The sequence below is a fragment of the Puntigrus tetrazona genome, chromosome 13 (genome assembly GCF_018831695.1).
Source record: "Puntigrus tetrazona isolate hp1 chromosome 13, ASM1883169v1, whole genome shotgun sequence".
In the NCBI taxonomy this organism is placed as follows: Eukaryota; Metazoa; Chordata; class Actinopteri; order Cypriniformes; family Cyprinidae; genus Puntigrus; species Puntigrus tetrazona.
In genome coordinates, this window is record NC_056711.1 from 3950069 (window position 1) to 3965001 (window position 14933).

A 14933-nucleotide genomic window follows, 5' to 3' on the forward strand; every position below is an offset into this window, starting at 1 on the left:
CAATACACATCAGCATTCAGATACTAAGTATTTCACCCAACTGCCTCAATTTCACGTTTTTAGGTGATTTTTTTTTTTTCAATGCATGAAATGGATGTAGTATTGGATTAGCTGGCTTTAGCGGCGTTTAGATAGATGGAATGATACCTGATTGTTTTGTGTGGTTTTAGTGTGTTTATGCAACGTTCGCTCTGTAGACGGTGTCGAGTTAAACGCCCCTCAGCTGGTCTGCAGTTATCTTTTTTATACCTTTTTTATGAATGCTTCGTGGACTTTTGCTGTTTTTTAAACAAGTTGGATGGATTTCACTGAGACGGCCTTCGTTGGGTTTTCACGTTTTCATGTTTTTCTCCGCTTAAGCCGCGCTTAAAATGTCTGAATTTCTTAAAGTGAGATACTGTACAAACCGCATTTGAAGTTCAAAACGAAAACAAAAGTGAAATGTTAGCCGATTGTGTTGACAGGTGACGTGATACTCGTGGGAAAAAAACACCAAAACACTAGCAATCAAAATGGCCAAATGGCTCAGAATTGAATTTAAATTAAACCTTGAGTATCATAATACTTTACTATATGTTCTCCTGAACATCTGGCCTCTTAAAAAAGGACACCATTAATATCAAAAGGAAGTTGCAAACGAGGATGTCGATCTTTCACAGATCTCAGTTGTTGCATTCAGGGCTGGCTTTACTGTGTATATATCGGTGTACCTGTATGTATATAACTAATTTGTGGGTAGGGAAGTTCTCAGAAATGCAAACGTAATGATTCCACGTTCGTTTTCATCCAGGAAAAAGCTGGGGGACTGTTCTCCTGCAGATGCAGGTATTGTGGCCTTGTGGCGTGAGTTTAGATTTTAGAAATAGTCGCCGGTGTTTCTCTACCTGGATGTTTCTCAGTTTGGACACTTTTCTATAGACATGTCACTTCCAAGAACGTGCTCGTTTATCTGGAACCTCTCAGCCGAATGGAGCGTTGCATACGGAGATTTTTTTTTTTTTGAATGTCACGAGTTATTTGCCTTGTTATTTGATACTGGAAAGACTGGTAAGCGTGTTGGTAGAAGTGACGATTTGGGTGTTTTTAGGGAGTTTTAAAAAGCAAAGCTGTTGATGTCAATGCATCGGTGTTCACCATTGAGGAGACTGCTGTTTGTGTTTTTATATCTGCTAATATCTAAGAGCTAATTTCCAAAACGTACACGGGGAGGGAGAGGGAATGAAAAAGCCCAGCTGGTGATTGTATCTACACTTGGTGGACAGCTCTGGATTCCGAATGCTTTGCTGTTCGTCCGATTATATCCTTTTTCGAATAAAGGTGCGGAGATGAAGCGAAGCTTTTTTGATAAACCGAATGACGGTAACGAAAACCGCAGTGATGATCCTGATTATGCAATTGATTAAACGATGTTAACAAAAATATGAAAAGGCAAAACTTTTTTTTTTTTTTTTTTTTTCTTGTGACAAAGTTTGAGCCAATCTGTCTCTTATGCATTCCTGCCGATCGGCAGAAAGTACTGAAGAATTTAGAAAATAAACATTTTAAAAAAACGCTGCGTTGTCTCTTGGTGATGTTTGGAGTAATTTGTTGATTAAAAACCCTACGTACTTCTCTAATGTGAACTCCTGAATGAACTATATCTTAATCATTCACCCAAAAAAACAAAAAAAAGAAACATAATGAATGTACCCATAGCCATTTCGAGGTGTAGATTAGTGCTATTTATTTGTTTGTATAATTATGGAACGAAATAAGTGTAATGTAAGTACAAAAAGTTCTAAAGAAAATATGTTGGTGTATTTGGACTTTTCCGATAGAATACATATTATTATGAATCATGGATTTTGGCCAGACGAAGCAGTTTTAAGTTAGACAGCAAAGCAATTGCTTTTTAAAAAATGCCTATCTTTTCTATTCCGGACACAATAATCGATGAACTGATGTTATCAGAAACTCATTTCATTTCATCTCTCTGTGCGTACGTGTGTGTTTAAAGTACAATTATATGCCGCTCTTGAGAGTACTGGGATTCTTTCGTCGCCCTAAACTGAACATAAATGTTAGCAAAGACTAGCTTGCAAAAACCTTTTTATCGAAAAACACGCGGTTAATTCTGAATTACCGTCAATGAAGATAGAAGAAAATAGCTTTTTGCTGCCAGATGGTGCAGTCGCGAACCAGCGCGACCTACCAGCAGGGGGCCAATGGAGTCACGCCAAGCCGAACCTTGACCCTTCGCATCTGTAAACTCTGAAGTTTGGACCGGCAAACAAGCAAAACTGCAGACCTTGACTGATGTTTATGTTCTTTATTGATTTCGACCGTCTGTGTTAGATAGCAAGGTTATGTTGTGGTGAAACCGACAGAGCGCCTCACCGAGAGACTCTTCCTGACTCAGCAAAACTGCCTGTTCTCCGCTGTGCAAATAAATAATCGGTCAGGGCAAAGTTTTTTTTTCTTGTGTGCGACATGTTGTCTGATCGACCTTGGGCAACACGGCCGACTGAAAGCATAAAATCACAGGCTGATTACTGAAAATTAGATTTCTTTTATTTGAAGGTATTGGTGGCGCGATATAAAATCATATATAAAATGAAAACAAAGATGACAGAGGCATGAACGAAGCTGGCTGTTAGCAGACTCCGTTTGAGGATTGAGCGTTGCACCGGTTTTCATTACAACATTGCCAGCCTTTCTTTTGACAGAATACCTCGCTGACGCAGCCTTTCTCTCCAGTTGCTGTGGAAGAGATATCAGATGTCGGATCAGTTATCACACTCTCGACGTGTAAAATGTGTTCACGTCTCCTACTGTAGTATGGGGCCTAAAGGAATAGTTGGCCCAAAAGTCATCATTTGCTCAACCCTTGAGAAGTTTCCGGTCTTTATGAATTTCTTTTGTTCTGTTGAGCTCAAAGGAAGATATTCTGAAGGAAGTTTGTAACATAGTAATAGTGATTGTATAGTAATTATGGAAGTCAACGGTGACCCTAAACCGCCTGTTTGCAAACGTAAGAACAAAGAAATTCATACAGATTTGGAACAGAACCCATTAAACTGCCTACATTTTTAGATGTAACTTCTTAACTGCTAAATCATGCACAGTTATTTATGGTTGGTAGACTTTATTACGTTACAAATATATTATACTGCAGGGCAGTTGAATGCTTGGATCTGATTGGCTGACAGACATTCTAAAGCGGGGACGTCAAACTCAATTCCCGGAAGGCCGCAGAGTTAAGTTTCAACCCTGCTTCAACACACGTACCGCGTAGCTTTCAAATAAGCCCGAAGGACTTGATTAGCTGGATCAGGTGTGTTTAATTAGAGCTGTATTTGAACTCTTCAGGGCTCCGGACCTCCAGGAACTGAGTTCGACCCGCCTGTTCTAAGGTGTGCTATTGTTTTCAGGGAAATGCGCATGGAACGTGGTTCCAAGCAGGTCATGGTCGCATTGTGACCACTTCACCAAACGATTTCAGGTATTTTGAAAGTCCTGTAAACGAACCAAACCCAACAGCGACACAAGCCGTGCAAATAAATATAGTAACGTTAAACGTAAGGTTAAAAACGACAGATTATGTACCTGTTTTGCTGCCAAATTACATTTTATTATGTACGGAATGCATCTACTCTCCCGCTCTTTTTTTTCCTCACGCACGCACATACAGTTTGAGCTAGAGTTATATGCTAAATGTTGTTAGCGCTACTCTGATGATATACTTAAAAGTTTAACTATAACTGTAGACACTGCTGCCAAACATTGAGTGACTCTCTCTCTCTCTCTCTGTATCTCTCTCTCTGTCTCTCTCGCTCTCTCTCGCTCTCTCTCTCTCATAACTTAGTTATTAACTGTATTAGTTTAAAATGACGTTTTGCAATTAGCAACGGAGGCGTTGAATAGAATATTCTCACTCACAATAGCGTTTTAAGTTTAAAAAAAACTGGACAAATACCTTTACATAGGCCTACCTTAATCGACGTCTTTACCGTAGGTGTGGTAACTGTAGTATAAGCGGAATAATTGATAAAGATAAATAGATCAGTGCGCACACCCGAGGTGTAACCGCTTTACCACCTCGGGTGTGCGTTATTTTCTAAGAATCCATCGTCAAATAGTCCTATATTTTCATTGTCTGTTATTATATAAAATAGTTTTGTTATCCATATCAACTAACAGTAAGGTAAGGTGTGTTTTTGTTTGTTTGTCTACAGCAGGTTATTTTCTATTCCACATTGGCTATGTTGTTACTGTTAGTACGTGTGGAAGTTTCTTATTGTGGATGAAACAAAAATGTTGCCCCGATTACCCCTCCAGCTTCGGTGTATGAACTTATCAGTGTTATAAAACGGTCCCGTTGTCCTTTGAAATGGTGTTTTTATCTGATTGCGATGATTGTGTAATGCTGAAACACGTTTATACTGGCCCCGAAGCTGTGCTTGAGTGTTGGGGGACCGTACTCATGTACCTCTAGTGTAGCAGACTTGAGGAACTTTACTCTTGCACTGCAGAGGCATGTTCCTCACCATCAGGAAGTCTTCACCGCAGCACTCAATGAAATGATCCGCTGAACACACAGATACACAGAAGTACAATGGTGTTATGAAGGATTGTGCTACATAGATGTATACATTTTTATATAGTTACGCTAGCGTTTAAAGATTTAGTGTTGGTATTTTTTTAAAGAAAGTTTTTTTTTTCAGCAGATATGCAATACATTTATCAAAAATGACAGTAAAGTCATTTATTTTCTTTTGAACTTTCCACAAACAGCACGACTGTTTTCAACATTTTAATAAGAAATGTGTGTATATATATATATATATATATATATATATATATATATATAGAATATAAGTTAAAATGATGCTGAAAATGATGCTCAGCTTTGCCTAATAGGACAAAATGCCCATTTTAAACATATTCAAAAAGGTTATAAATATTAATTATAATTGTATTACAGATTGTATTATTATTATTGAGCAAATATAAAGAGACTTCTTTCAGAAACACAAATAAATAAACCTTTCAATGACAGTGTGCATCACAAATTTCTATAGTTGTAACACAATTGTAATGTTTTTAGGTTATTTATAAGTTACATTTTTTTTATTGTTTAGGTAAACTCTATCCATTCTTCTTCATATTACTTGTCTTAAGTAAGGTCTAAATTGCCCATAGGAATATTAGGAATATGGGAGTCTATTCCAGCACATTTCAGACACTCCGGATGGATGGCCAGTCCATCACAGGGCCAACACACACACATACACACACACACTTACTCACTCCTATGGGCAATTTAGTGTCTCTATTTCACCTGACCTGCATGTCTATGGATTTTGGGGAAAACCGGATCGCCCTGAGGAACCCCAAGCCAACAAGGAGAGGGGTCTGCACGGACCTCAACTAAACCACAGGACCCCCCTGTTGCTGTGTGATTACAATTTTTTTTTTAGACATTTTTGTGAATATAAGGTAACACTTTATTTCAACATTAGAAGACCGTTTGCTTAATATCCTGTAACCCTTCATTTTAACGGGTCCGCAACATGCAATACAATACAACAAATTAAATAGTAATGTATAGAAATTGGCATTTTTTGAAGTTAAAAGAGACAAAGCTTAGCAGAAATCGACGACACTTCAGCTGTCAGCAAGGATCTGCCACTTATAACTTCAAAGTGAAGACCTCCAAGAGCGACGGCGAACAACGCGAAGCGACTCACCCGTGCAGAGAGGCAGCAGCAGGAGCAGAACGAACCAGGCCTTCATCTTGGCTCTGTGGGTTTGTGATGTGGTTTCAGCGCTGTCTGGTTGCTCCGAAATGCCTGCTGGAATCCGAGCGCTTGCTCTTTTATAGCGACGTGGAGGTGCAGTGTCACGTTTCAGACACACACATACACGCACTGCTCAAAACGTAAACAGTCTTATCTCCACGGGCACTTCTAGGAACAAATAATGATGCAAGAGTGATCTATGAATAGATGGGGTCAACGTTAAAGGCGAAGATTAACCCTGATTTGCTGGATATTGCAGTGTTTGATATTGCAGTGTACTTTTCAAAAGTATGTTTGAAAGTGTTTTCCTTAAGTACACTTTGTGGCACTTTATTGATTTCAAGTAGCTTACACAAGTAGCCCATATAAAAAATATAGAGTGATATTGCCATAAACTTATAAAGTGAAATATATTTTTAACATATGAATGTTATATGGGTGCATAGATGATGTTAGTAAAATCAATATAAAATTACTTTAAAAATAAGTTCATATTTTAAAATTATATGAACTTTAAATACACTTTTACTTAGATTGTACCTTTACATATATATATATATATATATATATATATATATATATATATATATATATATATATATATATATATATATATATATATGGGTAACTGACAATGTCTGGGTAATAGTAACATGATAAAAAATGTATCCTCATTCTTAGAGTTTACAAGATGTTTATCTTCAAAGTTTTCTGTCAAACCATAAGAAACATTGATACTTCAACAACAGATAATCTGATAATGTTTAAAGCAGGAATCGTTGCCTAAATTATTATTTTAAGTGTGCAATTATTGTGTGCAAGAACATTATTCTTAAAACATCATTAAGTCCCACTATAATAAAAATAATAAAAATATAATACAATGCATATAATAGATATATTAAAACACTGTCATATGAAATAACAGCATCCTATATATAAATATATATATATATATATATACGAATGAAAGAAAACATATCTTCTGATTCAAACGGAAAACAATTAGTAAGTTTTGCAAAATAATCAAATTTGATGAATTTTAAAATAATGTATTTAAATAAATACAAGCTTTATTTAAATAAATGTAATACTTTGATGACTGAATTTGAAGAGTTACTTGCAGAAAACCTTTTTTTTTTTTTTTTTTTTCATCTTTGTCAGGGGTGTCAAACTCAGTTCCTGGAAAGCCACAGCCCTGCAGAGTTTAGATTCAACCCTGATTAGATGCACCTCGATCCTGACAAACAAGTTTTTCCGGTTTATTTTACTACACGCTACGTGTTGGGAGCTAATCCCTGAACTGAGTTTGACGAGCCTGATCCGCTCTCCCGCTGCTGACACTTTCCCGACGCAGAACGGAGACAGCTGCTGCTCACTATCTCTCCCACCAGATCTCAGTCCCGACATCAACAGCACTACACTCGAGAACGTTACGTTAACTGTGTTTAACCTCAGCAGAACTCTTTGATCCCGTGTCATTTGGCGAACGCTTCTGATGCAGGACATATACGTGAATCCAGTACATCAAGACCAGATAATGAGCTGGTTGGAACTGGAAGCTAGAAAGGTTAAGATGCGGTTGATGTGCTTTATATACAAACGGGACACTAAATAATAACACCAGTGCTTAATGAGTCGGATACATTTCCCAGTATGGTCTGTGAACATTTGGTTGCAAAACAACATAACCAGAGGACTGTCACACCCACGACACGTTCCCTCAGTCCCAGCCACCATGCCACCTCACCACCTCACCACCCGATCAATCAGAGACTCAATACACCCGTGAACCATCCCCTGAATACTAATCACCACCACCTGTACCAGCAATCACGTTCACGCTACTTATACCTCACCTCAGTCACTTCCTCTTCGGCTGGTATCAACATTACATGGACACGCTTAGCCTAGCTTGTCTCCTGTGTTCCTCTGGATCCCGGTCATCGTCTGGAAATCGGTGTGATTACCTACAGACGAAACCCAAGCCTGGTTTAAGGAAAGTGTGCTTTACTGGTCTTGAGATTACTGTGAACTTGAACTTACCCACTGCCTTCTTCTGAAGTTATCACTGCTTGAACACGTTACTCACCTTGTGACTATAAATAAACACCCTTAACTAATGACTGCTTCTCCCTTTTATGTGTGGACGTGGCAAGGACATTCTGTAGAATTTATCTTCAGCTTATTTAAAAAGAACCACTGTGCTAGGAATGTCATTTTATGTTTGCAAAATGACCCAAACCAATTTTATTGACGGATAGAATCTGAGCAGGCGGCATTAGCTTATCTAGATCTTTTCTGACTGCTGGTACAACACCGAAAACAAATGTTTGGGGATTTTTTGGTGGTATGGTTCTGTTCTGGGCAGCTTAGCATCGATGAGAGCCAAGAGGGCAGCAATAACCCCCCCGAACAACTGAACCAAAGAATGAATTGCTAAAATTCAGCATTTGTTTTACACGTTTGAATTTTGTTTAGTCTGATTCAAGGAGAACCAGAAGGCTGATACTGACTAAAAAGGAGGAGTTGGGAATTAGCTATTAAACAACGCAAAAACTACTGATAATACAGACGGACCTTATATATGTATTCTTAGGTGTTGTAAGGTAGATGGGGTCAGCTGAGAGTGTGCTGAAGCGGTCTTGACTAACATGACCTGCCAGAACTAACGCTACGCTAGATTTCTGTCCCCATTGGATACAACAAATGATAGTTTATAAAGGGTTTCGTTGTTTTTGTATCATCAAGCCGGGACATGGCGTCACATTATGTTAAGGGGTGTAACATTTTGGTCAAATGCTTGAGGTATTCAGCCAATCACAACGCACTGGATATCTGACCAATCGGAGCTCTCCTCAATTCTCAGAACGATGAGCTTTGTACAAATCAACCCGTCTTAGGAAGAAAACGATAATATACAGCATGTGGAAAATGTTTTTTTAAAACATAGCATCACACCAAATGCATACAATAATGTTCTTTTTAACAACATCATATGACCCCTTTAACATGCATGTGTGGATAAATAAGAAGCAGAGGTGTACCACTCATTGACCTCTTTCTGTTTAATCTGAGAGCGTGGCTAAGTTCAGTCAGCCGGTTCCCGGAGTGACGAGTTACTGCAACCTTCACAATTCTCAACGCCTCAGTATTAAGGCCCCGGTTACTCACACACGGAGAGAAGAAAGGGATGAGCTTTTTGGTGGGCACATGTGAAAAGGTGTAGATATGCGTCATGTCAAGTTGGTCGTAAAAGGAGATTTCCTTGTCATTGTTGTTCAAGCAGAAGCGAATCCTGTGCGGTTTTCTTTTGACAAAGAGTTTAGTCCAGGGTTTTGTGCTGGCACTGTATCGGCCACCTTCTCCTAAAGCCAGAGCCCAAAACCCAGATTCAGAGTTGACGTTGAGAATGCCCTGACGGCTCACGGACTCCATCATATCTGACTGTAAGTCTCTGTAATGTATGCTGGTCAATTTCTCAGACAGTTTTAGCCATTTTGCTGCAGTGTTTGGATCCATTATTATGGGACCTGAAAGAGATCAACAATCAAATGCTCAATAGTGTAAATCTACATTAACCAAATAAACCACACTAACAAAGTCATAGAACCAGAGTCTGTTTAAACGAAACCTGTCAAGTGTAATCACTCAAGGTAATCCTGATACTTACTCTACTGCACTTGTCTCAACATCTTTTCCCACACTTTAAACTTCAGGACAATCTGGCGCTAAAACATCAGTTTCGAGGACTATAAGGAACACTGCAACAGAAAGTTGGTCACTTTTTTACATTGATGGTATACAATAACATATTCTTTACTGAATAGAACTGTCCATTTTATGGATGAATATTTGTAGATCTTTAATTTATGGGTAAAAAAAACCTTTGGTTTGACTTTTGCAATTTGGTTTGGTTACCTAGAGGAACTGGTTATCATCTTTTTCAACATCTGATTCTTTGTTTTGGATGGTGTCGGAGATGCTCACTCTTTTATTGCGGAGATCCTGTCATTTTTTCCCGCATGATTTTATTATTTATCTCTGCTTCCTCTTCCAGCATTGAGATCCGAGCTGACGCAACAGCTCAAAATCCTTTTACATTCACGGTGAGTCTGGTTCATTCCTGAAGATGTTTCAGTCAGCGTATCTCATTTCATCCAGTCTGGTGTACAGTACCTTGATAAACTGTGCTGTTGTGAGACACTTCTCCTTTTGAGACTTTAAGGTCATTAGATCCTCTTTTAGTGGACTTAACGAGAGCGTCACCTTTTCCTGAAAGAATTATTGGTTCTAGTCATGGTTTCCATCATCTCTGGTGGAAAGGTGAGAATCACGTCATACACTACCCCCCTAATTCTACATGACTTTAACACCAAATGTGCTTAATTATAATCAAAAAAGCCAAGTTCTCTCTTTTTCTCATCCACGCTTGTTTTTTGTTTGCAGATCTTTTTTTCTGTTTTGTGGGTCACCTGACCTGGTCTCATTTCTCTCTCTATCCACATCCTTTTTCTTCTCCTGTTCTCTACCAGATTGTGTTACACCGTTTCAGTGTCAGTCCTGCTGTATCCTGTTTAAGTCTTACTCGCTTTGTTTGTTCACGAATTACACTGCCTTTCGGTTGGATTACAGATTTCAGCCTGGTCATCTTTGATAATCTCACTGTGTGATGTTTGCTTGCTTTCCTTTTTTTGCAACCCTTTGTTTCCAGCCCTGCCTGTGATTGTTTGTTAGGTGGAGGAACTGCCCTTTTCCACCTTTCTTTGACCCGTCTTTCTGTTTTGTTAGCTGTAGGTTAAAAAACGAAACTTACATGAACTTAACACGAATTTACAATCTGAAATGTTTATTAATAAGTTAAATATCCATTTTAACCTTTAATGATACATTACTAAAAACACATGATGAATCGATTTATATTATTTGATGGAACTGCTAATATGAATGAATGAATAACCCTTGTATTTGTATTATCTAACATAATAAAAGTGTATGTGACTGTATTCTACATTGTACGATGAATAACAGACCTGCTCGGTTTTATCTGACCAGGCATACAGTACCAAATCATTAAAAAAAACTATTTCAAAGAAATGGTGACAATAAATAAATGCAAATTCTGCTTAATTTACTGCGCTAAAAATCACTTCGTAAGCATCTATATGCATGAAATCAATGTTTTACAAGACCTTGTGTTCCTCGGCAGCTTCCTCCAGTGGAATAAGCTGATGTCCCTAGATCTCTGACAAACCGTACACAAAGCCTCCCGGTCATCCTCATCCTCAACAAGAGGATCGTCTTTGCATGGGCACTACAGCGCTCCTCTGCAGTCTGCATCGATTCCCTTTCATCGCGTTGCGCGCCAGATGTCTCTTGCACACTGGATGGTTGGCTTGCTCGAAATCTCTCCACTGTGTTCTTCAGAACCAAATTGGCCGCAGGCCTTTTCGCTGAGACACAGCATCTTACAAACAGGGCATGTTCTTCTGACCTGGCCTAGAAAGGCACTTGTCTGGCAGAAACAGTGGCTGCGTTCCAGAACCACAGGGTTGGTGAAGAACTCAAAGCACACGGGGCAGTTCAGATCTTCGGAAAGTGAGCCATTTCTCAGTATGGTTTTTTTTTTTTCAATATTTGTCCATGTTTGGTCGAGGTCTCGGGTGTCAGAGTGATGCTACTTCCTCTTTCTCCCAACTAAACAAACCTCAGTGGTTTAAAAATGCTGTTCAGAAGGTAAAACTAAATAAACGGGTAGATACTGAATAGTAGAAGTACCCTGAATAAAAAAAATATCATTGTTTTTAACATGTCCCTAACAGGGCGTTTTCTAAACGTGGTGTTATTTCAGACCGGTGTGTTCATTTGGAGGTAAACAAAACCTCAAAAAAATGGTAAGAATAATAATAATTGGATAAACCAAGTATTTGAACAGGAGGGGGTGATATCCTTGTTTGTGGTGGTTATGTCTCTTATATATTCTCATGCATGATTATTCCTCACTGGAAGTAGATTCAGGTTAGGGCAAACTGACCACACACTGACCAGAATCTAGAATTCAGCCTAAATCTTTGTCATGTCGTTTACTACCACTAGAGGGAGCACGTGCCACAAAAGTGGACGATCGAAGCAGTCATGATCTACATGCAGTTCAATTAAAAACCTTTCACTAAATGCACTTTTGCACCCCTGGAGGCTTAGAGATCGCTTTTAATGGAAACTAGTACTTCCCGCAATGGATAAATATATATATATAATGTGTATTGTATGCAGTATTATACAGGCCTATCTAAGTGTTTGTTCTGTGTTTTCATGTACCATGTGCTCTGTGTGCTCTAATTTCAGTTAATTGTCTTATTGTGTTCAGCTGTGTCTCGTTAATTTAGTAATTTGCTTTGTATTTAAGTCCAGTTTGTCAGATCGTCGTCTTTTATGTGCGGTTTATGTTCTGCCTGCCTATTTGCAAGGATAACATTATTATATTAAATTTTCTTTTGAAAGCTTTAACAGAACCACTTTTTTTTTTTCTCAATTTGGGGCATTTTTGTTACTTTTGGGTGGCTTTTTTTTCCTGAAACATTTTAGTCCCAGAGCTATACAATACTTTATTAATTTCTCAGTTTCACAGAGCTTAATATAGATAAACATAAATAAAAACACACTATGATGTAAAGTATGTGTTCACGGCAATCTACAGAAAATGTAGAAACCAACAGATATATCATTCGTAGGATTTTGTTAGTCTTTCAATATAAAACCAATATAATGTTTAGTTGTTCGCTTTAGAAAATATCTATACAATAATAGCTGCGGTTTAATAAATAATAAGAATGTGAATAATTCTGCAGCCTCAAATGAGTAAAAAAGCAGTCTCATAGCTAATACTACTGTAGATTATTATCGCCTAGTCTGGCCTGAGAGTATAAAAATAGGCCGAGTTCTGACAGCGGAGTTAAGGTCATTGCTGTCATCTGTTCAATTTCATCTAAAAAGCTGAATCCGTCCAAACTCTACTTTCCCCTGTGAGGAAACGTACGCGTGCGCCCCTGTGTCTGCGTGCGTGTGAGGGTTTCTGATAGCCGGCAAATATTTGAGTGATGATTGTGTACTGGGAGATGTCTGATTAGAAGAATGCTGCAATCAGTAAAATGCTTCAGAAGTGCTTTAGTCCAGCTCCTTTCACAGAGGGAACCCGAACGAGTGTGTGCTTCAGCGTGTAGAGCCGCCTGTCAATCAAGCGCGAGTGCCGGCGCAGGACCAGGGGCAGATTAAGTGCGCCCGATGCCTGCTGACGGCTAGAAAAAATATCTGGCACCCCGCAATTGCAGCTTGCGTCCGACCCAAACCATTTTTGCACGATACTGATTCAAATATTAACATCAGCTGCTCTTCACGATGGGAGGCCATTCTTCCGACAGCGCATTAAAAGAAAGCTAGCTCAAATGCATTACAAAAAACGAATCATTTGAAATTATTTTTATGGACTTGCTCTTCAGAGCTGCTTCTGTAGGTGGCTTTATTCCATTTTTTTTGGCAACGGGCCCGTTAATGGGATGTTGTGCCTCATTGATCAAGCTCAGTGCAGTTCTTTTGTCGATTACGGCTGACGCACCGTGGCTGATGAACAAGGTATTCTTATTTTGTGATTCAGTCCCATGCCCGCTAGGCCCATTGCCTCACCCCTGTATTCTTACAAAGAGGGTTTTCGGTCCAAGCGAAGCACAAGCGGGGAATCTGAAAATAAAGCTGATGGCTTTTCGTCATGCTTTTCCAGTTATGTGACTCACAGGAATTTAATGGCAGGGATTCATTTGAATGAGGCTCTTCTGCTCCCCACAGGGGAGATATTTGCGATACTTTTGAGTCCAGGCAATACAATTATCTTGGAGCCGAGAAACCGCCATCCTCCCACAAATTTTAAAGACGGCTTGTCTGATCAAAAGCTTTTTTCTTTGATAATGTACTCTGTTTGTCGAAGACTTTTTGCGATTTTTATGAACACACATTTCAACTTTTACCTTTTTTCCTTACATTAAAACATTACACGAGTACACATTTTTCTTTATTACTCTATTATTATTTTATTGTTCTTCCAGACCTAAAAAAAAATGTCTATTGAGAGAAATTAGTCCGACTTGTTGGCAAACTCCGCCCACCAACATGTGTTTTGGCAAGTCAAGATCACATAAGACCAATCTTACGGAAATTTGTACATATTTTATGAGGTGGCTAATTTGCGCACATTCGTGCGACCTCACTCACTCATACGAATTCATATGAATTTTGCTAAATTGCATGCAGTTTTTTACGAGTTGCCAGTTTGTTTGTACGCATGACCTTCGCCTAAACCTACCCGTCACTGGGGTTTAGACGAATCATACAAAACAGAGTGAGGTCGTACGAATTAGCTTCATAAAACATGTACAAATTGGTTGTGAGACTGTGTTGGAACTACACAACTAAAATTTTGAGCAACAAATCTGATCGACTGCAGAATCAGCAACGGACAACCATCGGGCAACAAACTAGGGTCTTTCGCACCGCAGGTACGGAAGATAGTAGGGTCTAAAAAAGTAGTAGGAACTATCAGTGACGTACGTGTGAGCTGATTGGCTAAACGTGTACGAAAACGCCCTCACCTGCCATGATTAAAAACGCTGTTGGACATGACGTCGAGCAGATGTTGCGTTTCGGTCGAAAATGAAAATCGAGTCAGTATTTGGCGATGAATTAACGTTGGATTTGATTACTAAAAACAATTAATATTAATATCAGCTGACGTCTGTGTTGAACATCAGTTTTAACGTTGACATCAGATGTTGAACTTACGTTCACCTGACGTCGTGACCAAAATTAAACTGAATATTAGCATCTTATGACGTTGTGTGCCTGCTGGGAACAGTCATCTAGTGGAATTGTGACACGTTTAATTTCTAAAAATCCACAAGCACTCATATTAGAAACGGGCGGTTAAAATTTAGTGAGTGCATCTCGATAATGCAGTACGTGGGCGATATAAAATGGTACCTGTGTGGCATTTCCAAGAGGCCTTGCAGTGAAAACATCGAGATGAGAGAGTGTATTATGATAGGAAATGTTGTGTTCCTCTCCCTTCAACTCAAATAAAATAGAACTGAGTGGTACGAGAGAACG

General features: G+C 38.9%; 1 protein-coding gene across 1 annotated transcript; it reads right to left on the reverse strand.

The window, feature by feature from the left end:
• Positions 1-2528: 2528 nt before the first annotated feature.
• Positions 2529-5887, reverse strand: wu:fj16a03 (uncharacterized protein LOC335475 homolog). Its single transcript, XM_043255556.1, has 3 exons — positions 5730-5887; positions 4469-4567; positions 2529-2739 (listed from the first exon to the last, which is right to left on the reverse strand). Exons 1-3 carry the CDS (start codon positions 5773-5775, stop codon positions 2633-2635), a joined length of 252 nt encoding a protein of 83 aa, XP_043111491.1. The 5' UTR covers positions 5776-5887; the 3' UTR covers positions 2529-2632.
• Between the last annotated feature and the right edge of the window lie 9046 nt (positions 5888-14933).